Here is a 23,351-nt window from a genome sequence, read left to right as displayed (position 1 = left end):
ACTCAGTTCCTGGGAAATCCTCAGGACTGCTGAGTACAGTTGTGCAGGTTGGACACAAGTTGAGGGCATCCTCAGAAGGCGGCAAGTGGGAGCTTGAATTTAACCTACTCTCTGCTCATCAAGTGGAGTGCCTAGACATGGAGCTGTCCCTCCCTGGGGGCCAGCAGCCACCCTGAAATCCTCCCCCTCCAGACTTGACTGGATTTTAGGGGGGAAACCAAGGCGCAGGAGAGAGATTTGATAGGGTATCTAGGTCAGCTTCCCACTCTTCTAGCACCCACTCCTGCCACTGGGTTCTTGGGAGACTAGACTTGGGGCTCAGCTTCTTACTCTCCAGGCCACTTCCTGTTTCCGTAACCGAAGGACTCTATCTCCCCTCTGTCTCCCACTATATGCACAAGGAAGCTGAGCTCCAAGGAGGTGAAGGCCCATGGGCCTAGAATCTCTAAACCAAGCTCTGTCCTTCTTACCAGAGGATCCAATATGACCCCCAATCTTCCCTCCCCCTCACATGCACCAGCCCCTGCCCCAGTCCCCAACGCCTGGCCTTGAGTCCTTAGACTACCCCCACGCCACCGGAAAGGGAGGCTCCTTCCAAACCAAACACCACACCTATCTCTGAGGTGGGGGCTTTTGGGAGGGACCCGGGAGGGGGAGCTAGGTGGAAGGGAGAGCAGGATCACACAACTGCTCTTGGAGATCTAACCAGGGAAAAGGCCCCCACGGAAGCTCTGAGCACAGCAGCCCGGCCCAGCCCCGCCTCGGGCTTGGTTCCCTGCCTGCCCGTGGTTCCCAGCCATGCTCTGCGGTCTTCATCCCTGCCCAAGGGCCTGGCCAGGCACCTGACCACATGGACCTTGGAGATGGTTATTAGTTAACTTCCGCATGCAGCCACCCCCAGGAGGACCCTGACCCAGACCTGAGTGAGAAGGATGAACCCGCTTCTGGGCCCTAAGGCCCAGAAAAGTAGGGGCCTATTCACACTCCAGGGTGCTGGGCTGGGCCCCTGCCCCCAACTCTGGCGTGTACATTCTTGCCCGTACCGTGTGTTCTCTCCCGAGCCACAGTTTGCCAGGCCGGCAGGGGCTAACGCGACCCTCGGCTCAGAAAGAGGGGAGACGAGATGACAGCCACCCTACAGGGTGGCACCGCGGGCTAGCATGCAGACTGCCAGCGCTCCAGAGCCCGGGGTGCAGCTGGTGGGGGGGAAGGCAGGGCTCCACCCCGCACCAGCATCCACGACCTTCCTGGGGCAGAGCGGACGTGGGGGAGAAGACGCTCTGGGCTGTGCATTACACGGGATTTGCTGAGATGTCCCCTCTCTCCCACACTCCAGGGCCAAGTCCCAACCACTTGTCCTCCAGGGGACTGCCCCCCACCCATGTCCCCCCGCAGCAGGGCCTACCTGAAGGATGGGAGGATACTGTCATAGTAGTACCAGGTGGCCGTCAGGTAGGCCCGGCTCGTGTCGGTGGAGTACAAACGCCACGCAGCCTGTCGCATGAGGGAAAGTGGGGACAAGGCATCAGCGAAGGCTCTCTGCCCTCAGAGGAACCAGTCCTTGGGTCAGCGGAAGGAGACCCGGAGCAAGAGGCCAGTTCCAATTCCATCGCCGCAGGCAGGGCCAGACAGAAACAGAGGCCTCGAGAGAAAGGACTTCCTCAAGGTAGCAAGCGGGTCGGCGTCGGAGCCAGGGGTCTAAGGTAAGAGCCGGGCTCTGTCATCAGGCAGGCGTGGCTTCCGGTCCCAGCTTTGTCCTTTATTAGCGGGGGCACATGCAATAAAGCTGCAGAGCCCCTCTGGCCTCATCTGTGAACTGGGTACAGTGCTACTTTACCAGCCTGATGTGATGGTGCAAAGGGCAAATGTCTGTTAAGTGCCAAGCACGGTGCCTGGCCCACAGAAAGCGCCATATACTGGGCTCCCCTGTTCAACACTCCTGTCATCTGCAGTGCCACAGCTAGGAAGGAGCTACTCATCGTGTGTCTGAGCAGTGTCCTTCTCTGCCGCTAGACTCTAAGCTGTGTCTTGGTCACCACTGTGCCCTTTGGTGCGTGGTAGGAGCTCTGCAAAGGTATGGGGAATAGATACTTCACTGAGTGCATTCTTTCCACTATGAATAAACCTACCTCATCATTCCCAGCTGCCTGTCACTGCCCACAGGGTTGAAGAGGGCAGGGAAGAGCATCAGCTGCCAACCCCTCAGCATCCGGGGAAATCCGGCATCTTGCAGGATTTCCTCTGCAGCAGGAGAGATGAGGGGTGGACCAGAGGAAGGACTGTCCCTCTCCCTCCAGGTAAGAAGACGAACCAAGGAGGGACTCTGAGTGCAGTGATTAGGGAGGGCAGGGAGGCACGGACAAAGCCTAACTGAACCCTGGAGGCCCCCCTTCTTTGGGTTCCTCTTGTCCTTAAGGATGACCCACTGCTGACCTCACTGGCCAGGCACCCTCCTAGGACAGGAATATTTTTACTTCCTGCTTGCCTAGTCCCCTGGCTTGAGCTGGGGAGCAGCTGCCAGAGCTGTCTCATTAATTATGGGCACCACAATACCAGCTGTCTCATGGCATGGACAGTGCCAGCCGCCTGGCCCTACAATGCCCCCTTGGAAGGCCAGCTCCCAGGGGACGATGGCCATTGTGCCTCAAGGGATGCTGAGAAGGAAAGGCTGGGCTAGTGGCTGGAGATAGCAGGGATGGGGAGGAGATTCCAGCCTGGGGAGGAGAGATAAGGGGAGGGGGGCTGAGTCAGACGTGGATCAGGGTGTGGGGGGGGGGCATGCTGGGAGCAGGCCAAGGTGGGATATGCCAGTGTTCCCTGAACTACTTCCCCTAGGGGCTGCTCTCACACACACTGTGACTAGAGAGAAGCCAGGGCTGAGTCACAGAGGCACCCCAAATTGGAGCCCTGCCTCCCTCCCACCCCATGCCCTATCAAAAGATCTCAGAGCCGTGGGGGAAACTGAGACCACACATGCCTGGTTTTCTGGTTTTCTTCCCACCCTTCTATTCGCTCCTCTGTCTCCTTGACTGGCTCAGCTCAGAGTGCCCCGTCACTGAATGCTTCCTAAAAGCATTCCTAAAAGCAATGAGGTTCCTAAAAGCTCAGTCCTGGACCATCTTCCCTCCTCCGTCTTTGCTCTCCATACTGGGCGAGCTCATCCGTGCCCTGGGCTTCATGGCTGTCCAGGTGCAATGGCTCCCACACAGTCCCCTCCTCTTAGCTGCAGACCCGTATGTGCAGCTGCCTCCTCACCACTGCCGCTCAGAGGCTGAGGCCAAGCACGCTCTCTGTGCTCCCGCTGAACTCACATTCCTCATGCCCCAAATCTGGTCTCCCTCCAGTGGGGAGGGCCATCAATCATGCAGTTGGGCAAGCCAGAGACCTGGGAAGTCACCCGCCATGCACCTCCCTCACCCTCTCCCTCACTCCTGATGCCACGGATTTCTCCTCCTAAAAATACAGAATCTGCCCACTTCTTCCCATCTCAACTGTTGCTGATGCCAGTCCAGCACCCCACCTTGCCCAGCCGGTTTCCAGAGCCTCATAACATCTCCCACACACACTGGGAGCACTCTCCAATCCATTCAGCTCTTTTCAAAACACAAATCTGATCATGTCATCCATTCCACCTACTTCATACCTGTCAGTGGTTCCTCACTGCTCTTGGGAAAAGTGTTAAACTCCTCTGTGTGGCTCTCAGGTCTAGGCCTCACCCACTGACCCAACCCTTTCCACTATATACACTTTGAGCTTTCTGTTCCAGTCTCACTAGCTGCCTTCCAGTTCACCAAACACACCAAGCTCCCTTCTACCACAGGGCCTTTGCACGTACTATTCCCTTACTTTGAATGCTCCCCCACCCACCTTCACCTCTTCACCCAGTTGACTCCTACCAGTCTTCCAGCTCTCAACTGATGTATCAGTTTCTCAGGGTCATCATCCCAGAGTTCCCTCGCAAGGTCAGATCAGACCAGCACCCCATTAAATGTTCTTCAGGGAACTATTCTTTCTTTCAAGGTGTTTGTCTCAGTTTATAGTTACCACCTTGATTTGTGTGAGTGGGGAATGCATTGGTGTTGGGAGCAGTGCAGGCTTACTGATGACTGCACAGCCTTTGGCTGGCAGGACAAGAGGCCCCAGGCCCCACTCCACTGCCGGCCATGTTGAGCTGGGGCTGGAGCAGGACAGTGGGAGCAGTTCTGATGAGGCCTGAACTGGGCATGTGGCACAAGGGAAGCTTCTGACAGTCCCACTTAGCATCTGTAGCCCTGACTTGGCATGTGACCCCAGAGAAGTCACATCTGCTCTCAGAGCTTCAAAGTAGAGTCACAATTGTGAAACTGGGACACCTGGGTCAGCAGAGAGGAGATGACACACCAGTTCATTCCAGGGGCTTCCCAGGCATCTCGTACCTGGATGAGGTTGGCTGCAGGCATCCTCCTCTTCTCAAAGTGCTTCTGACGGTGCTGCTCTTGCACCTTCAGGGCAAAGCCAGAGCCCAGGATGCCCTAGGGGAAGAGGCATGGTTGGGAGAATGGGGCAGAGGGGGACAACCCAAGGAGAAGTTCTCCATCCCAGCCCCTCTGAGCTCTCCCCGCCCCATCCATGCAGCAGGCTCTGCCCCCAGATCCCTCTCCCCCAGGCTGGGAGATCCTAAGTGCAGGGGGACTCACAGCAGGCAAGGCAAAGAAGGAGATGCCTAGTAAGGCGAAGCCGGCAGCCAGGACCCTGCCCAGCCATGTGTGAGGTGTCTTGTCACCATAGCCAATGGTCGTCAGTGTGATCTGGGGACATGAAGAGTTTACAGACTCCTCAGGGCTGGTCTCAGGAGCCACCCACAAGAGCTTGTTGGGGCACGGGAAGGAGGAAGCCTGATCATGAGGAGGTGCCTTACGGTCATCCACAGGGGCTGGTTAGGGGCATAGATGAGCTGTTCCCTTCTCTGCTTGTGGTCCATCTAGTTCCCTTCCCTGCCCTGTGCTGGTCAGGGTGAAGGTTGCAGGAGCTTGGTATAGGGAACTAGATGGACCACAAGCAGATCTCCTGGGGCAGGTTGGAGGCTAACACAGGGGCTGGTCACAGGGGGTCCCGGCCCTAGCTGAGAGGCTCGCTCAACCCTGAGTCAGAGTGACAGTGGTCACACAGGGGAGGGTCTCGGGAAGAAGGGCAGCCCTTGTACAGACCCACACGCACCGTCCCCCACCAGAGCGAGTCGGCGTAGGAGGAGAAGTCGGAGTTGGCGTCCTTCTCGGCCAGATAGACCAGGAAGGAGGCGAAGATGAGCACCAGGAACCCGATGTACCAGGCGGTGATCAGCTCCTGCGAGGGCAGCAAAGGTGGCAACGTTAGGAGGGCTGAGGGGGAGGGGCCTGGGAAAGTGAGTCACCTGGCAGAGGTGGGCAGGTGGGAGGGTCCCACAATGACCTGAGAGGGGTGTTCTGGAATGGGGGACAAAGATTCCCCACCTCTCGGAGTGTGGCTCTGCCCGCTTTCCTTTCCCAGCTCCTCCCTTCTAGGAGACCGTCCTCAGCCTTCCCCGCTTCCCGAAGGGGGCGAAGCCCTCCCCAAAACTCAGGGTACACCCCCTTGACCTTCCAGATTCCACATTCAGACCTCAGTCCCCAGACCCACCGCACCCCCTATGCTCCAACCCCCCCCCACACACCCAGCCCTAGGTCCCCACTCTGTTGTGTGCCCTGACCCCCAAACCCAGAAGCTTCCAAGTGGGTCCCTCAAGCCCTGACCCCGGACCCAGCCCAGGAGTGGCCTCAGAGATGCGTCCTGTGAAAGGGGGCCCCTACCAGGTCCCCAGCCTCCCCTGCCCTGCCCCTCCCCCACTGCACACCTTGCTGTGCGCGTAGACCACGGAGCCCAGCAGCTTCCAGGTGCCGCCTCGGCGGTCCATGCGGACCATGCGCAGGATCTGCAGGAAGCGCATGCTCCGCAGAGCGGACGTGGCGAAGATGTTGCCCTGCGTGCCCGCAGCGATGACAGCCACCGAGGCCACGAACACGATGAAGTCTGCAGGGGCGGGAGAGGGGGAGGTCACAGCCCTGCCGGGGAGCCAAGCCACCCCGGGGTCAGGCTCCCAAGTGGGGGTGGGGGACTCTGGGGCCGGGGTGGGGGTGTTGGCGGTGATCGGGAGGGTCCGTGGAATCTGCCAGCAGCCAGGGTCTGGGTCAGGTTGTCAACCCTAGGGTTTGGGGTCAGAGGTCAAGCACGTGGGGGTGGGGGAGCAGGTCTTGTCACCGATGACACAGAAGGGTTTTCTGGCAAAGCGGAAGCGGCCCTGCCATCCTCGGTAGCGGCAGCAGCATCCCGCGGACCAGACGCGGATGATGTACTCCAGGCCAAACACCACGATCATCACGAATTCCTGTGGGACCAGGGACCTGAGTTCTGGTCCCCTCTCCCTAGGAGCAAGGGCCCAGGTCCCACAGTACTGGCCCGGCCCAGAGCCCTTGGGTGAGGGGGGCCAGGATATCCTCAGACCACCCCTCCTGGACGTTCCTACACCTGGCTGGACCTGAGGAGAATTCCAGAAAGCACATGGCCCCTTCCTCAGGCTTTCAGCCCAAGCCTGTCTTGCACTTCCTGTGCACCAGCTGTGTGTGATTTTCTTCTCTTCGCCCTGCCCTCCTCCTCCCAGCTATCCCAGACTCTGTAACTCAGTAACCCTGACTGGGTGACCTAAGGGGTGACTCTGTGTCAGCTGTCCACTTCCAAGGTGCTTCTGTTTAGGGTTAGGAGAGGGGGAAATCACACCAAGAGTTGAGTTAGCAGTTTGGGTCCTGAGAAGGAGTGGGACTTACTCACCTCTGCTCAGGGCCCAACAGCAGCCCTGGCCTAGTGGCAGTAGGTCCCTCAACATTGGCTGGAAAGCAGGACATGAAGTCCAGAAAGGGGCAGCCACCAGCTCAGGGAAGACAGCACAGCGCCACAGGCAAGCCACTCTGTGAGCCACAGTATGAGAAGCCTCTCTCTCCCCCCACCCTGAGCCCCAAGGGGCTGCCTTACACAGCCTCGCTCTAACCTGGCCTCTGGCACTCACCAAGATGAGGAGACATTCGTTGGCAAGTTCCTGGTGCTCCTGAATAGTGGACAGCACGGACAGCACCAGGCAGCTGAAGACCAGCAAAAATCTGCAACAGCAGCAGGGAGAGGGTTAGACTGCTGCACGGACAGGACAGTCAAGGGTGGGGGAAGGGGCTGTGGAGTCGCGGGAGGCGAAATGTATGATTTGGGAAGAATTAGCTGGAAAGCAGAATCAGAGTCAGAGCTCCCTGGAGTTGTGGTTCTGTGCCAGATGCCAGCGGGAGAAGTTCCTAGGCTCTGGGCTATGGAGCTCACAGACACCGACCACCCTCTCAGTTGCCCTCGCTGCTGGCTGCCGCTCAGAGAAGTGGGTGACCCATCTGTCCGGGCTGGTGGTGGAAAGAGACTGGCTCAGGGTCCCATGGTCAGGAGGCGCCCGTGGGCTCTGCCACTCACAAGGGGTGGCCCCAGGCTCTGGCTCAGTTTGAAGACTGCCTGAAGAAAAGTAGCCCAGAGGTCAGCTGAGGGGCCAGGGAAGGTCAGTGGGCGAGGGAGGGGTCCCTGCTTCCCATGAACGCCAAGGTGGCTGGAACATCGCTTCATTTGCAGAAAGGGGACAACTGCTTCTGCCTTCGTGGGCTCTTAAGGAATTAAAGAAGGAGACAACTCTGAAAGGAAAGGGGACTCGGGAGGACAGGGAAGAGGGGAAGGATGCAGAGGGGAATGGGGTATGATGAGGGGAATCAGGCCTCAGGGCCTGCGGCTCCCCTGAGGGCAGAGGGAAGTCCAGAAGGAGATGTTTAGAAATGGGGAGAACTTCATAACCCAGCTCATCCAACACTTCCTTCAAGCCTAGCTGCACACATAAGGAAACTGAGGCCCAGAGAGGGTAAGGGACTCACCCAAGGTCTCTCAGTATGTCCAGGACAGAGATGAGGTTACAGCCCCCGGGGGGCTGGGAAGAGGGGGAAAGGGCATGAGGAGAGAGGCTGTCAGCCTTGGACAGAGTATGAATGCGCAAGGCAGGCCAGGCTGAGGGGCACCGGCTGCAGATGCAGAGAAAGAAACCGAGTTGTACTTGCGGAAGCGCTCCTCTGTGAGAGACGGAAGTGCCCGACCGCACGTGCCCTTTGGAAGACACTCCGGAGGGAATGAGTTGCTCTGGAAACACATCCCTTGTGAGCTGACCCACAGCCTTCCCCAGATGTTCCCAGAGTCGCCCCACCTGGGACTGCTGACACGGCATTCTGCCCCAAACACCCGCTTCGGGGCCTGCGGAGACTGTGCTCACCCTCTGCCTGTGGGCAGGACCCCCGCACCCCTGTTCCCTCTGCAGAACGCCCTTTCCCAGGGCTTGCCTGCATGTATGTGGCCCAAGTCCCTGTCCACGTGGCTTTCTTGGTGCTCCCGTTTCACGGCGGCAGGGGCACAGGCTCAGGGTCAGAGAGGCTTGGGTTCCAATCCTGGCCCAGCCTGTACAGTCACTTACCTCCTCTGAGCCCGCCTGCACATCTGTCCAGTGGGAGCCAATGGGAGGACAGACATGGGAAGGACTTCCACCCCTCCTTGCACAGCGGCTCCCAGGCTGCTCGGAGGGCAGGCTTAGCGCTACAAGCCAGCACATGCCCCTGGGAAGAGGAGGTAGGTAGCCGATGCTGATGCCGGTAAAGGGTTTTGAATGAATGAGCGAGGAGGAGGCCTCCTTGGCCAGTTCCAGGCAAGAGCTGAGTCAGCAAAGACAGAAGGCACAGGGAGAGCAGGGGGAGAGCTCCAGCTCCTCACGTTCAATAATTAACCACAAAAATGCAGCAGCCACATCCGCCAGGGAGGAGGACTGCCCCTGACCCCAAGGCTCAGGAACTGAGGCCTCCCCGCTGAGGTCGTCTTCATCCAGCCCCCTCCCCTGGGAAGAGCTGCCGCCAAATCTTGATGGACCCTCACCCCAGCCCAGATGGAAGGAAATCCTTCCATCCCACTGCTCAGCTGACCTCACGTCCTCAGGTTAGTGGGCCACACTAAGGGCTTCCTGCTGGGGCTTCCAGAAATTTATTTTTCTCAACACTGTTCTTTCCATGTCAATAGTTAGTTACACATCTATAAAATGGACACATCACAATGGGTTAAATGACAAAAGCAGATTTTCAAATCTGAAGGACAATGGGATCCTTATTTTTAAAATACAGATTTTTTTTTAGATCTTATTTATTTATTTGAGAGAGAGAGAGCACAGAGGCAGAGAGAGAAGCACACTCAGACTCCCTGCTGAGCAGTGAGCCCAATGTGGGACTTGATCCCAGGACCCCAGGATCATGATTTCAACTAAAGGCAGACACTTAACTGAGCCACCCAGGCGCCCCTTAAATATAGACATTTTTTAATATTCATACCAAGGTCAGCAGGACTTGTCTCTGGTGGCAAAATTAAGAGTGATTTGGTTTTGGTTTTGGTTTTTTTGTTTTTTTTCCTTATCTGTACTTCCTCATATTTTTTTAAGGATAAACTGGGGTAGGGGCGCCTGAGTGGTTCAGTGGGTTAAAGCCTCTGCCTTCGGCTCAGGTCATGATCCCAGGGTCCTGGGATCGAGCCCCACATCGGGCTCTCTGCTCAGCGGGGAGCCTGCTTCCTCCTCTCTCTCTCTCTGCCTACTTGTGATCTCTGTCTGTCAAATAAATAAATAAAATCTTAAAAAAAAAAAAAAGTTCCTAACTCTTGGTTCCAGCTCAGGTCATACCCTCAGGGTCCAGGGATGGAGCTGGGCGTGGAGCCCGCTTGAGATTCTCTCCTCTCCCTCTCCCTCTGCCCCTCTCCTCCCCCATGCACTCTTTTCTCAAATACAGAAATAAAGTCTTTAAAAGTAAATAAACAGGGGTGATAACAAACTAACAGGAATTTTAGAATGCATTTCCTTAAACATACAGAGACAGAGCCACCTTTAATCCTGTCCCCGCCTCTTTACCACAATAGCCTTTGCCATTTCGCAGGTGTCCGAGTGTGGCAGCCTCTCCCCCGGGAGTCCAGCTCACACGTCCAACTGTCCACTCAGCATCTCTTTCTCAGCTGTCTGGTGGCCTCTCAAACCGAACATGTTCAAAACCAAACTCGACCTGCCCTCGGATCTCGTTCCCCTCCCATCTCCCCACCTCCACGAATGACACCGCCTGCCAGCCAGGGGCTCAAGCCGACTATCTAAGAGTGCCTTGGGTTCTTCCTTTTGCTCACTCACTGCTCTGGTCCTTTAGCAATTCCTGTTGGCTCTACCTTCGGGATAAATCCCTGGACACTCCACAGCTCACCACCCTGACTAAGCCGCCACCATCTCGCCTCCGCCTGGCCTCCCACCTCTGCTGTGGCCCAACCGCGACCCACTCTCTTCATAGCAGCCGGGGTGATCTTCCTACAATGCAAAGCTGGAAATCCTCACTCTCCTCAAAACTCTCCCCTGACTTCCCCTCCTATTTGGAGAGCAAAACTTACACTCCGCGTGTGCAAGAAGGCCCTGTAAGCTCTGGTCCCCACGTCCCCTCGCAGGCCTGCGACCCTCCTCTCCATTACTGTGCTCCAACCATCCTGAGCTCCATGGCCTTCCTGGGACACCAAACTCATGTCCACCTCCAGGCTTTGCATTGGCTTTGCTGCTTCCTCTACCTGTTTACTGCTCTCTTACGCAACTAGGTCTCTGTTCAAACATCACTTCCTTGGAGAGGCTTTCCCCAACCACCCCCTCTCCAAAACAGCGGCCCCATCCCCACTCTCTTTCCTTGCTCTGCTTTACTTTTTTTTTTTTTAATAGACTATATAAACGAAGAGCAGAAATTTCACATGACACAAACATTAAAACACCATGTCAGCAAAGCCCCCAGTTTGTGTCCACTGAGAAGGCTCCCAAAGCTCTGAGCTCATCCCTTCCTGATCTATTGGACGCCCCTGGCATCCCTCTGAGAAGGGAAGAGAAGGCAGGTCTCTGACCTTGACCAGCTCCATGTGATAGACACTGTTTCAAAATTCCCTGAGCTTCACGTTCCCTGCGCTCCTATATGGGATGAGAGTTTCTCCACCCCAGAGGCTCACTCAATGCAGTGGAACAGATACACTGAATGTGATAGAGAACATCTCGTGTCCCAGGCACCTGAATCATTATCCCCATCTTCCAGATGAAGAAAGGGGGCCCAGGGAGAGACAGACTTGCTCCAAATCACACAGTGAATCTGTGTGATCTCTCTGTCAGAATCAGCATATGGTGTTATTCATGCAACAAACAAGGACGAAGGATTGTCTCCAGCCTCCTCTGGGGACCCAATGTCTCTGTCTCTGCCAGTACAGATAGGACACAGTTGCTGGCTGGCCTGAGCTCTCTGTCATTGCCCCAACAGAGAGGTCAGACTGACGTGCACTTTCTGGAGCATCTCTGCCCATCACATCTGGCTGCAGTTCGGGGCCCGGGCTGTCCCTTGCCCGACCCAGGAGGCAGAGCTGGGATACACCGGTGCTGCCTGCCTGACTCTCCGCAGCTGGGCTTAGCTCGAGACTCCTTACGACCCCTTTGCACCTCTACCCCCACGCCATGACCACCCCCAGGAAGGCCACAAGAGGTTGAAGGACTGAACAGGTAGACAATTTGCTTAGATCCGTGGTTCTCAAACTACAGCTGGTGTGAGAATCCCCCAGAGCACTTATCAAGATACTGACTTCTGGGCCTCGTTCGTAGAATGTAAGTATGAGGAGGGACCTGAGAATCCGATGTCTACAGAGTTCCCTGGTGATACTGACGCTGCTCCTCCGGGAACCACACTTTGAGAATCACTGGCTCAGCTGGCTGAGTTTGGGGCTGATTCAGGGATTAGCCAGCTCCTGGCTTTTTAAACAACAGCCATCATTGTCTTCCAGGCCTCACCCCACCCCCATACCTTCCTGAAATCACTCCAGGGACAGCCCCAGCACAGGGGGAGCGAGAATGGTGCTGCTGGGGACTGTGGGTCTCACGCCAACATCAGCTTCCCCCCCCCAATTCACCGTGTGACCCCCAAACTGCTCCTGCTGGCTGAAGGCTTCCTATTGGTCAGACACTGTGCCTGAGCCCTCTCCATGCTTTTTTTTAAATTACTTCTCACAACCACCCTGTGAGAGCAGTACCATAATCACCCAAGGGCTTATCACTGAGAAAACACAGGCTCAGAAAGGCAGACTGTGATGACCGCACCACTCTGGGAATATACTAAAAAACACTGAGTGGTATGGGGGTACTTTATGGTATGTGGATTAGAGCTCAATAAAACTGTTATTTAAAAGGAAAACAAAAGAAAAACAACAAAAAAGAAGAGTATACTAGATTGTCCAAAGTCATAAGGCAGGGATCTAAACCCAAGTCCACCTGGACCCCAGAAGCCATACTAATCTCTGGGCCTGAGTTTGCAACAGGAGGTGGGGGACATTAGCACACAAGGTGAGGGACCTCAGACTTATGGCCACAGCAAAGGGGTGGAAGGGAGAGGGTCTGCCAGGAGCTCAGTTCCAGATTCTCTGGGGATGACCCCAAAGAGAGAGAGAGATGCTTGGAGGCTGAAGAGGTGAGGCTGTGAGTCAGAGGTCGCCCAGCAGAAAAGGGTTTACCTCCCGACCTCTCAGCTACGTTCCCTTAAGAAACGCTATTTGCCATCTACACTCCGCCGTTGAAGAGTGTCACGAAAGGAAAGTCATGGTGTGATAAGTGTTTCAGAATTACCACTTGGGTAGTGTGGAGCAGGGATCGGAGGGGGTGAGACTGATCAGGGGGAAGCAGATAGAAAGTTCCACAGTAACTCAGATGAGAGACGAGGGTGACAGCACCAAAGAGAAGTGGACGGATGGAGGTTTCAGGAAGTAGGCTTTAGTAATGATCTGGAAATGGGGACAAGGAAGGAGAATGACCCTCCTAGTTCTGCTGTGGGCACCAGGCGGATGAAGGTGCGGTGCCTGAGCAGAGAGGAGACCCTGCTGGGGGGACAAGTGGGGCGAGGAGCTCCATTTGGGTCTTGGGCCTCAGCACACACACTCAAGGGCGTGACGAGAGAGACCAGAGCCGGAAATGCGGACTTGGGGCACATGGGTTGTAGAGACCTCGGTAGTGGCTGAGACGGTTCAGAGACCACGAGGCCCATTTCAAGGAAGACCCAGTGGGACCCCAGAGGTGCAGAGGGAGGAAACATGCTCCACCTAGATGAGAAAGGAGCTGCCAGCAAGGCGGGAGGGAAACCAGGACAAAGAGGTGGCAGAGATGCCAAGCAAGAGGGTTTCAAGGAGGGAGAGGAGGACAGTGTCAAGTGCTGCCAAGTGGTCAAACAAGATAAGGCCTGAAAAATGTCCACTGGATTTGGTGACAAATTGGTCACTGGGCACCTTGGCAAGGGCAGGGGAGGCGAGGAGTAAGAGGGGTGCGACACAGGCCCGTGGGTGTTGGAGAGGAGGAGGGGCATGAGAAAGAGGGAACAGCGGGCATGCAGAGAGCTAAAGTCTGCGGGAGGAGAGGCAGACAGTGGCTGGAGAAGGATGCGGAGCACAGGGACTGGGCTTTGGTTTTTTTATTTTTAAGAGTCGAGAACCAGAGTGGAAGAAGCCAGGAGAGAGGGAGCAGTGGAAGATGGGGGAGAGAGAGGGAGCGAGTGAGCAATGCAATGAAGTCCCCAGGGCAGCGGGGAGGCGGGGATCCAGAGCGGGGCGGGGCCAGTGCTGAGCAGAAAGGACCCTGCCAGCCTGGGACAGGTGGCCAGGAGGAGGGGCCAGGTGGGGCAGGAGGTTGGGGGACCGGAAGCCAGAGCACTTCCTGGGGGCTGCGACATCCTCTGTAGCTGAAGTCAGGCAGAAGAAGTCAGGCCTCCTTCTCCGAGGAGGAGGCAGGGAGCAGAGGTGGTGGAGGTTTGAACAACCAGTGTAAAGGGAATGGACCAGGCCCTGGGGAGGGGTCCTTGGGGGGAACAGAGGACCTTTATTCCCTACCATAAGGATGGGAGGAAAGATCCAGAACCTCACAGGTGCTCTGCCCATGCATTTTTTATTTGGTTTGGTTTGGGACATTTTTGGTTTTGCTTTTATTTTTTTATTTTTATTTTATTAAGATTATACTCATTTATTTGACAGAGAGAGACAGCAAGAGGGGGAACACAAGCAGGAGGAGTGGGAGAGGGAGAAGCAGGCTTCCTGCTGAGCAAGGGAGCCCCACGATGGCGGTCCTTGAGCCCAGGACGCTGGCATCATGACCAGAGCTGAACGCAGACACTTAAGTACTGAGCCACCCAGGTGCCCCCCCCTCCTTTTTTTTTTTGTTTTTTTTGTTTTTGTTTTTAAGGCTTGATGGTCCTGAGGGAGGAAAGCAGCCATGTAAGATGAGGGACTAATTCCGCCCCCAACCAGGCCAAAGTAAATGCAGAACCAGGCCATGCCTCTGACTTGCTGGTGGGGGTGGGGGGCCTCCTTCTTTCTCACCAGTGTCCCTCCTTCCAGACAGCCCTGCCAATGTCTGTCACCTGCTTGGTCACCAGCTGGCTCCCTCATTTCTACAACTGGCCCTGGGAGTAGGTGACCCCACCCAGACCAGGATCCCAAAGGCAAGTTTCTCTCTCACCCCCTGGGGACAGCAAGGGCCAGTCTGTCCCCCATTCAGCCAAGGTTCCTGCAGGACAGAGCCCATACCCCCACCACCTTCCAGCAGAAAAGGCGTTTCTTAAGCCCCAAACCAGAACTGATACTGAAAAAGAGATCTAGCTAGACCTGAGGGGCTCCCCCAACTGGGGGCTGCCGTGTGGCCTGGAGGGGCCCACGCTGCTCTGGGGAGAGCAGGCTCTTACTTTCTCTTGCAGGGGGATAGAGGAGAGGGGCAGTCGGCCAGGCCTCAGAGTGAGGCTCTTTCCAAGAATCCTCAGGGGCTGGGACAAGAAGTTTCCCCTGATCCAGCGATTCTAAATATGGCAAAGGGAGCAAAAGCACGTGACCCAGGGCCCCACACCAGGGCTGCTGCTGCGGCCGCTGCTCCTCTGGGCCAGAGGCCTGTGCTGGGGGCTCAGGGTGAGGGATGAGGTCTCAGTGGAGCCTCAGTTTCCCCGTCCACAACATGAAGGTGGGGCACACTCAGGGAAGGCTAAAGTCCCTCCAGTCTTACTGCTCCCCAGAGTAGGGTGGAAGGGGAGAGGTCTGAGACCTCAGCTCAGTTCCAGATTCTTTGAGGATGTCCCTGGAGGGACAGCAGTGGCCAGCACACAGTAGAAAATATGAAAAAAATGCCCCCGCTTGGAGAACCAATTAGAAAAAGGCATTCCCTTTAGCCTGAAAAATTATAAGTTGACCCCTGTGGACAGACCCACCAGAAGCAGGCATCCCTTGTTCTGGGCTGACTGAGGCCTAAGCACAGGCTGGATTTCAGTGCCACGGGTGTCTCCTTGTCCAGGCCTCTTGGCAGCGCACAGGGTGTGCAAGGGCGTGGGCAGCCCCGGGGACAGCTCTGACAGCCACCGCAGCCCGGAAGAGCCAGCTCTACATGGTACGGCATGGCTCTGTGCCGCTCTCCTGGCCACCACTGACACATCGGGAGCTGGACACTGACCCAAGAAAGGTTTCCCTTTAGGTCGGGCCCAACCAGTCAGGTTGTCTTTCTCAAGCACGGAACAAAGGACCACAGAGGAAAGTTGGCAAGGGTGCAAAGAGAAATAGACATGAGGCCGCTGTCCCAGGATCTCATCTCCCCCTCCTCTGTTCTGTGAAGCCCAGACGTGCCTCCCGCCGTGAGGCCATGAAACTCTTCTCTCTCCTGGCAGGAGGAGGTCTTATGCCTCCGCAGGCCCGTTGGTCTTGAGCTAGTGTGAATGATCTCGGTCTCGCTAGGACGTGGAAGGCAGTGTCTTCTGGACCAGGTGTTTCATGAGTCATAGGCTGGTCCTCTCCTACCTGGACCAGCTCCAGATCCTCCTACTCCTTCTCGCTGCTTCCCCCTCCCACAGCAGCCAGACTACCTGTGCACCAGGGAGGTGGGCTGAGCAACATGTCAAGGGTGGGAACCAGGAGGGAGCAGGGGCCATCCGTCTGTGTGCGGCTGGCCAGGCAGCGCTGACTCCTCAAATAAACAGGGAGCGTGGGCTCCCTAAGCAGGAGGCCGGCGCAATGAAAGCGAAGTAAGGAGTAGAACACGGGCAGCCTGGATTCTGAACACTTAACCAAGAGAGCCAATGGGAACCTTCCCCCGGTTCCACCTGAGCCGCTCCATGTGGATTCGGGTGACTCAGTTCTACATTCTGGGCTTGGCATAAGATTCCATTTGAACGAAGAGCCTTGCTGCTTTTTTAAAAAGTGTGAAATCCACCGACTTGCAGGCTCAGGCCCAAGCGCCTAAGCGCGGTTGCAAGGAAGGCCCTTTCCGCACCAACACCTCACTCCCCACCGCGCAGAGCCCAACCCGGTGCTGGATACTCCGTTGTCACAGCTCTATTTCCCCACAAAGTCAACCGCTTTTCCCCATCTTTGCCCGTGTCGTGTCTGCCCCTCCTCCAGCCTGGCTGGGTCAGGGGGCGAGCCCACCCCTGGCTCCCTTCATTCCCCATCCTCCTCTCCAGGGCCCCCCCTCCATCATCATGGCATTTCCTTCAACTGGGGAAAAGCTGCTGGAGGGAAGGTCTCCTCCCACAGACCAAGAGCGGGGTGAGGTCTTGTCCTTTTCACCTTGAATGCCCTGTGCCCAGCTGAGAATGGGTGTTGGGCTAAAGCTCCCTGAGAAGGACCACAGGCTTCCCCGCCCCCACCCCAACCCTCCCTATCCCACCACCCCATCCCCACTGCAGCTGCCCACGGCTTGGGCTGGGCCTCTCCACCCACCCTGCAGCAGGTGGGGTGTGAGTGAATCAGGACAAGCCCCAGGCCAGTGCCACAACATTCACTCACCCACTAGCTGATTCGTGGGGTAGGCACCCTCACGGGGGAGATGGGGAATCCACAAGGAGAGGTTCAAAATGTGAATTTGTGCCCCACATTGGGCACAGAGTTTACTTGGGGCGTCTGGCTGGCTCAGTCGGTGGAGGGTATGACTCTTGACCTTGGGGTCGTGAGTCTGAGCCCCATGTTGGGTGCAGAACTTACTTAAGTTTAAAAAAAAAGTGTGAGATGATGATGGAAAAAAATTAAGCGAGGGAAAGGAGAGAAAGAACATGGGTACGGGAGTTCAGGACTATTTTATAGAGGGGGGCTGGGGACAGCAGCATTGAGAAGGTGACTTTTCCGCAGAGATCTCAAGGAAATGAGCGAGGGAGCCGTGTGGGTATCTGAGAAAATAGGGTTCTGAGCAGAGAGCAAAACAAGGGCAAAAACCTGAGCCAGAGGGTGCCTGGTACATTCCAGAGGATCACAAAAGGAGTGTCCCCAGGAAGGGGGAGAGTGGTGGGCCGCAAGGGCAGAGAGGTAGCTGAGGTGGGAAGCAGATCATCTCCTGGCTCCTCTGAGGATTTTGGCTTTTGCTCCAAGTGAGATGGGGAGTTCTGAGCAGGGAGTATTGCCATCTGACTTGCGTTTGCAACAGCACGGACTGTTGAGTAGAGAACAGTCAGTGGTGCGGAGCGGGGATGGGGAGGGGGCCAATGGCATTTGCCATCATACGTGGCTGTATGATCCCAGAAAAAGATGCTGGTGACTTGTGCTAGGGGGACGGACGGACGGACGGACGTGGCAGGTGAGCAGAAACTAACTCTACGTTCACCTAGAAAGATCCGAAAGAGTGAATCAATCCTCTCATTTTTACAGGGGAAACTGAGTCCCAGAGCGGGGCATGAACCACCTGTGATCATACCCTAGGTCAGAGGTGGAGCTGGGTATAGCACTGAGATTTCCTGATTCCTAAAGTAATATTCTTTTGATGTCTCCTCTTCCTATGGGAGGACTCAGGCACCTGCCCCTCACCCCCACCTCAGAAACTCCCTCCTCTACGCACTGGGCTGGGGCCTTGTCCCTGTCCATCCTGCTGTATGTGACAGGGTGGCACTGGATTCAAGGATTTCCCAGGCCTCCAGCTACTTGAGCCTGGCAGGGGTCAGGGTCACCCCTAAGGAGCCTTCTGTCCTCTGAATCAGCAGAACCGTCCCAAAGGGGGGAGGGGAGGGAGGGAAGAATCCAAACCATGGGAAAGAGCTTAGTCCCCAAGACTTGCTTGGTTGTCAGCACTCCGGGAGCAGAGAGGGCATCAAGAGCTGACAAGGTGGAACAGGAGATTCAAGGAAGGCCGGGCCCCCTGGGGAGCACAGGCCCCAAGGTTGAGCCCTGCCTAGGAGTGCTGCAGACTCAGCTATTGAGAATCCCACCCAGTGGGAGCTTTAGGGGGCATAGTGGGGCGAGGCGTTTCAATGCCTTTGCTACCAGTAAGCAAAGCAGTATGCAAATTCATGGGCCACACCTGGGGCAGTTGGTCACAGCTGCCTGAAAGCCTTGCTCCCCATGGGAACCCCAAATCCAGGTCCAGCCAGACTGAATCCTGCAAGACTGACTCCAGTGGGCCCTGACAGTTGGAAAAGGTTTGCTGGGTGACCTTGGGCCAGGAGCACAACTTCTCTGAGCCTATTCGATAGCCTATGTGAGAGGGTGGCTAGGCTGGAAGCCAGTGATAGAATGCAGACATTTTTTCTGTTCTGCCTGTAATGGGACAGGCTGCCCAGCCCCTAGTTCCAGCTGATTTAGAGTGCTCTAAGAGCCAGGAGCCTGCTTGGGGGCTCTCCACCCTTTGTCAGGGTTGGAGGCTGCAGAAGGCGAGGCACAGGGGCCTGGGTAGAGCTAGGAACCCAGGTCAATGGGCTCTGCCACCTCTCAGCTGTGGAGATGGGAAGCTGTCGCTGAATCCCGCTTTACTCCTGAGTGAGGGAGGGTCTCTGAGGACACTATTTTTCTCTCATCCACCTAGGACTGGTGATTCCACCTTCCCCAGTGGGAAGTGAGGTCCTAGTCGCTCCTGAAACTGTCAGTCCTGAGGAGCTTCTGGAGTTTGAGGAGAGGCTCTTTTACATTTCATTTGCATGGTGCTCATTTGCATGGAAAGTCAATCTCCGAAACTCCACTATAATTGAATAATAATAGCAAGGAAGAACGGGGTAGACCTGGGGCGCCTGGGTGGCTCAGTGGGTTAAGCCGCTGCCTTCGGCTCAGGTCATGATCTCAGGGTCCTGGGATCGAGTCCCGCATCAGGCTCTCTGCTCAGCAGGGAGCCTGCTTCCTCCTCTCTCTCTCTGCCTGCCTCTCTGCCTACTTGTGATCTCTCTCTGTCGAATAAATAAATAAAATCTTAAAAAAAAAAAAAAAAGAACGGGGTAGACCAAAGCAAAACTTCCAATAGCTCATTAACCACAGAAAGGGCGCTGGAGGTGACGGAAGGGGACATTGCACTCCTGACGCCCCCTCCTCGTCTAGCGGAGGAAGACGGAACCCTGCAAGTATCAGAGCCAAAGGAATAGACCATGAATTCAGCTCTGACCCTGATCTCTGCCAGACTCAAGAATTCGGCCTTGTCTTAGGGGATTTTGAGCAAGTGAGCTGTCCCACTCCAGAACTCAGTTTCTTCGTCTGTCTAATGGGGCCAGGGATCCCTGCTGCAGCAATCTGGAGGCAGTGGTCTGGCCCAGATGAACCGCTGAGGGGTTGCAGAAAGCCTTGGGTTCACTTAGGGACACAGAGGAGGTTGCCTCCAGGCGGGACTCCTCGGGAAAGGGAGGGGCTTCTGGGAGGAGGGCTCTTGGGAGGAGGGCTCTTGGGAGGAGGGCTCCAGGGGGGACTCCTCCCTCCGTACGGCCCTCTACCCGCTTCCCCTACAGGGGCCCCTTCCTCTGCTGCCGACGCACAGCCTTTCGGCGTTCCGGGGTCCGCAGGGCGGGCCCCGCCCCCTGGGCGCGGGGTGGGGCTTACTGGAAGGGGCGGAGCAGGCTGGGGGCGGACCCCGAGGTGGTCGGAGCTCTTGGTTGTCCCCGGGAGGGGCGGAGCTTCGCCGACACCCGGCACCCGGCGCAGGAGGGGCGGGGGCGGCGCCGCGGCTCGGGTTACCTCCCTGCGGCCTCCCCCGCCCCGCCGGCTTCTTTTTCCGTTTCCAAATTAACAATTGAAAACGCGGCGGCCTGAAAGGCGAGCAGCGGGCCAAGCGGAAAGTGTGAAGGTGCCGCCGCGTCCCCGAGGACGGGGGGCGGAGAGGGGGGCGAAACACCACGACTGCCCGGGGCTCGCCCACCCACCGAAGCGGGGTGTGGGCACTGAGCGCCCCGGGACACAGAGGTGCCAAGGCCCCTAAGTCGGGTCTTGGCCCGATCCAGCCCCTCCTACTGTTCTGGTCCAGTGTCTCAGGACCCAGTGCCCAGGCTCCGGGTGGTGCTAGCCCCCGAGGGCGCTGGTGGAGCGGGGGGGTGGGGCACCAGGGCTGGGTTACTGCTCTTGAGGCTGAGTGCCCAGGAGGGCAGGTGCCAGGCAGCACAGCACCGTCCTTAAGGGCTCCCAGAGTCAGCTAGGTCTGACTTGGCCTCAGGTAAGTCATTTCACCTTACAGAGACTCAGTTTCCTCATCTAGAAAATGGGGAGGGACGATGCAGAGCTGAAATGAAATGAAATGAGAAGATGCCTGCGGTTGGCCCACAGCGAACACAGTAGATAATGATGATGATACTGAGTCCTTGGCATCCTTTAACCTCCCTGTGCACCAGTGGGGAATACTGGAATTGACTCATCTCTTCCTCCCCTCATCTCCTCAGGGCCTCCCTCAAAGACCCCCTTAACAGATAAAGAAATTGAGGCCAGAAAGGTCCTCATAAGGGGCTTCAAGTCATTTGTGAGTGAAAAGAACCAGGACCTGAGCTCAAACCTGACCCTCAGGCCTGGATTGGTCTTACAGAGATGAATGTTCCTTGGGGTCAGGGCCCTGGGCATTGAACACCCCCTCATCAGTGTGCAAAGACCCGGGTGCTGATCCTAAGGCAGCTGGAACAAATGAGTGGGTAATAGAGAAAATCCCCTCTCCCAGGCATGCAGGAGCATGGACCAGTGGGCCAGAGGGTGGACACCGGGGAAAACTACAGTTTCTGGTCCCCCTGGGCCCCGGGTAATGTCAGGGCCATGAATGCTGTGACTTTATCTATCCTGTTCAACACTATCTCTCCCACGCCTAGAACGGGGCTTGGTGCCTTGTAGGTCATCAATAAATATTTGTTGAGGGGCGCCTGGGTAGCTCAGGTCATGGTCCCAGGGTCCTGGGATCGAGCCCGGCATGGTGCTCTCTGCTCAGCAGGGAGCCTGCTTCCTCCTCTCTCTCTGCCTGTCTCTCTGCCTCCTTGTGATCTCTGTCTGTCAAATAAATAAATAAAATCTTTAAATAAATAAATAAATAAATATTTGTTGAGTGAATAAGTGAATGAATGAAGGAGCAGGTCCCCTCTTACACAGCTGTGGCCTCCCACTTGCCACCAGTGTGAGGTGGTCTTCCTTAGGGAGGTGGGTTTGGGGTAAGGTGCCCTTCTCCCCAATGTGGAGACACAGGGCCATAGCATGGGGAGAGGAGACAGAAAGCAGGAGGAGAAGAGAGAAGAAGAGTTTTCCAGAAAGCAGAGTGGAGATCAGCTGTGTCTTCCTAACCTCCCCCTTCCCACTCCTGTCTGCCCAGGGACTAACCCCTCCCCCCTCCCTCCAGCCACTTCTTCACTGACTGCCATGATTCAAGCTCCTCCCCACCCCAACCCTAGTCCACTTACCTCTGGCTGTCCAAGAGTTCCCTCCCCATTTACAATCCTACAATGGCTCCTTACTGTGTGCCATCTAAAATCCAAGCTCTTCATGAGGTCATAAACACACAAGCATCAGCCACTCTCTACCCCTCCATACCCTGTACATTTCTACCCTGGTGATTTCTGTCTCTCTCCCCTCCTCAGGATGGACACCCTCCCTCCTCCCAAATCCCTGCTTTGCTTTGGAAAGCCATGCTCCCCCAGCCCCTTGGGATTCCTGGACCTTCTGGGTACCCCTGGACTCTGTTGCGCTGAGGCTCTTCCTACCTCTGTCCCTGTCCGCCCCTCCCACCTCATTTGGATCCATGTACCAAGGGCAAGGCCAGCTGTGACTCCCCCACATCCCCCAGGATGGCCAATTAAAGGCTCAGACAGTATCTGGGAGGGAGCAAGAAGACCCAGATCACTGGGGCCTTGAGCATCATCGAGTCAGGACTTTCCCACTGTCCTGTGAAGCCGAGGGCTCTGGGTAAGGTCATCTTGGGGTGGCTGCAGAGGTGAGTAGGTACAGTAGGACCAATGCAAGCCAACCCCAAACACTAGCAGGGCTGGGGAAAGGGTCCAAATGGGGACCCACAAACTGTTAGTCTAAATATTGAAAAGCGTAACTCAAGCTAAAAATCTGTTGGATAAAATACGTTCCACCCTTCCTGACACATGCACCTTCATAACCATCTGGAAGGCCAGGTTTGGATTTAAGATCTTGGACTCTTTGGAGTTCCATGCAGGAATCTGGCAGGGAGGGGTTCAAGCCTCCGGTCCCCAGCGCACCGTGTGCCCTCTTCTCTTCCCGTACTGGGCTCATCTCGCACCAGGAGGGGTGTGGGGTACACGCCTGTGGCTGCCATCACCTGCTCTTTCAGGCTCCATCTCCATTGGCTGCAAACAGCTGTCCTTGGCTCTAGAAGAGCTCATATACCTTGGCCTTTGGAGTGATGAGCCAGGAAAGAGGCCTATACACACCCTGGAGGCAGGCACAGGGGTGTGGGAGCCGGGAACTGCAGGGTTACCTGGAATGTGTTCTAGAATGAGCAGGGCTGTGTAAGGTTCTGAGCTGGTAGTATGCAGAGCCGTAGAGGCTGAGCGGGCAGAGTTCTGGGCCCCTCCTCTTCCCTTGAATCTACCCAGAGCGACGTCACTTTGATATGTTTTCTAAATCATGCTCCTCCGTCACATTTCATCTAAGGAACAAGACCTACTGTATCAAATAGTTTGCAAAACACTAATCCAGCCCCTTGCCTCCTACTGAACACAGAGGTAGCTAAGGCTATGGGGAGCCAGTGACCACAGTCATGTAGCAGGTTAGAGCAAACCCAAGGCCCGTGCCTCCTGCCCAGGCCTTGGCCTCCATGAACGCTTTTCCGATCTGCCAGACCCAGTGCCTGCAAAGGACAGGCTGTTGCAAGGTGAAGAGTACCCAGTCCCCAGTGGGGCTGGAGTGGGCCGGCTGCTGAAGCCCTCTGCTGGGACCACAGTCTGGACCCTCTGCTCAGGCTGCCCAGCTCAGACATGGACTGAGAGGCCGGACCAGGCCTGAGAAGGAGAGGGAGTCCTGGTATAAATAAC

General features: G+C 56.3%; 1 protein-coding gene across 8 annotated transcripts in view; it reads right to left on the bottom strand.

The window, feature by feature from the left end:
* Window positions 1-23,351, bottom strand: part of KCNQ4 (potassium voltage-gated channel subfamily Q member 4) — a 52,956-nt gene that overhangs the window by 16,147 nt on the left and 13,458 nt on the right. For 2 of the 8 annotated variants that reach the window (XM_045064298.1, XM_045064299.1), the window contains exons 2-8: window positions 7,055-7,145; window positions 6,253-6,379; window positions 5,849-6,024; window positions 5,197-5,322; window positions 4,677-4,787; window positions 4,416-4,511; window positions 1,406-1,494 (exon numbers count right to left, since the gene is read on the bottom strand). In XM_045064298.1, the coding sequence (XP_044920233.1) occupies window positions 1,406-1,494; window positions 4,416-4,511; window positions 4,677-4,787; window positions 5,197-5,322; window positions 5,849-6,024; window positions 6,253-6,379; window positions 7,055-7,145 (816 nt within the window). The other 6 variants (XM_045064303.1, XM_045064301.1, XM_013045263.2 and 3 more) reach the window with 6 other exon arrangements.

This window comes from Mustela putorius, unplaced genomic scaffold (genome assembly GCF_011764305.1).
Source record: "Mustela putorius furo isolate JIRA1106 unplaced genomic scaffold, ASM1176430v1.1 tig00003853_pilon_pilon_pilon, whole genome shotgun sequence".
Classification (NCBI taxonomy): domain Eukaryota; kingdom Metazoa; phylum Chordata; class Mammalia; order Carnivora; family Mustelidae; genus Mustela; species Mustela putorius.
This window is presented reverse-complemented; position numbering and strand designations above follow the sequence as displayed.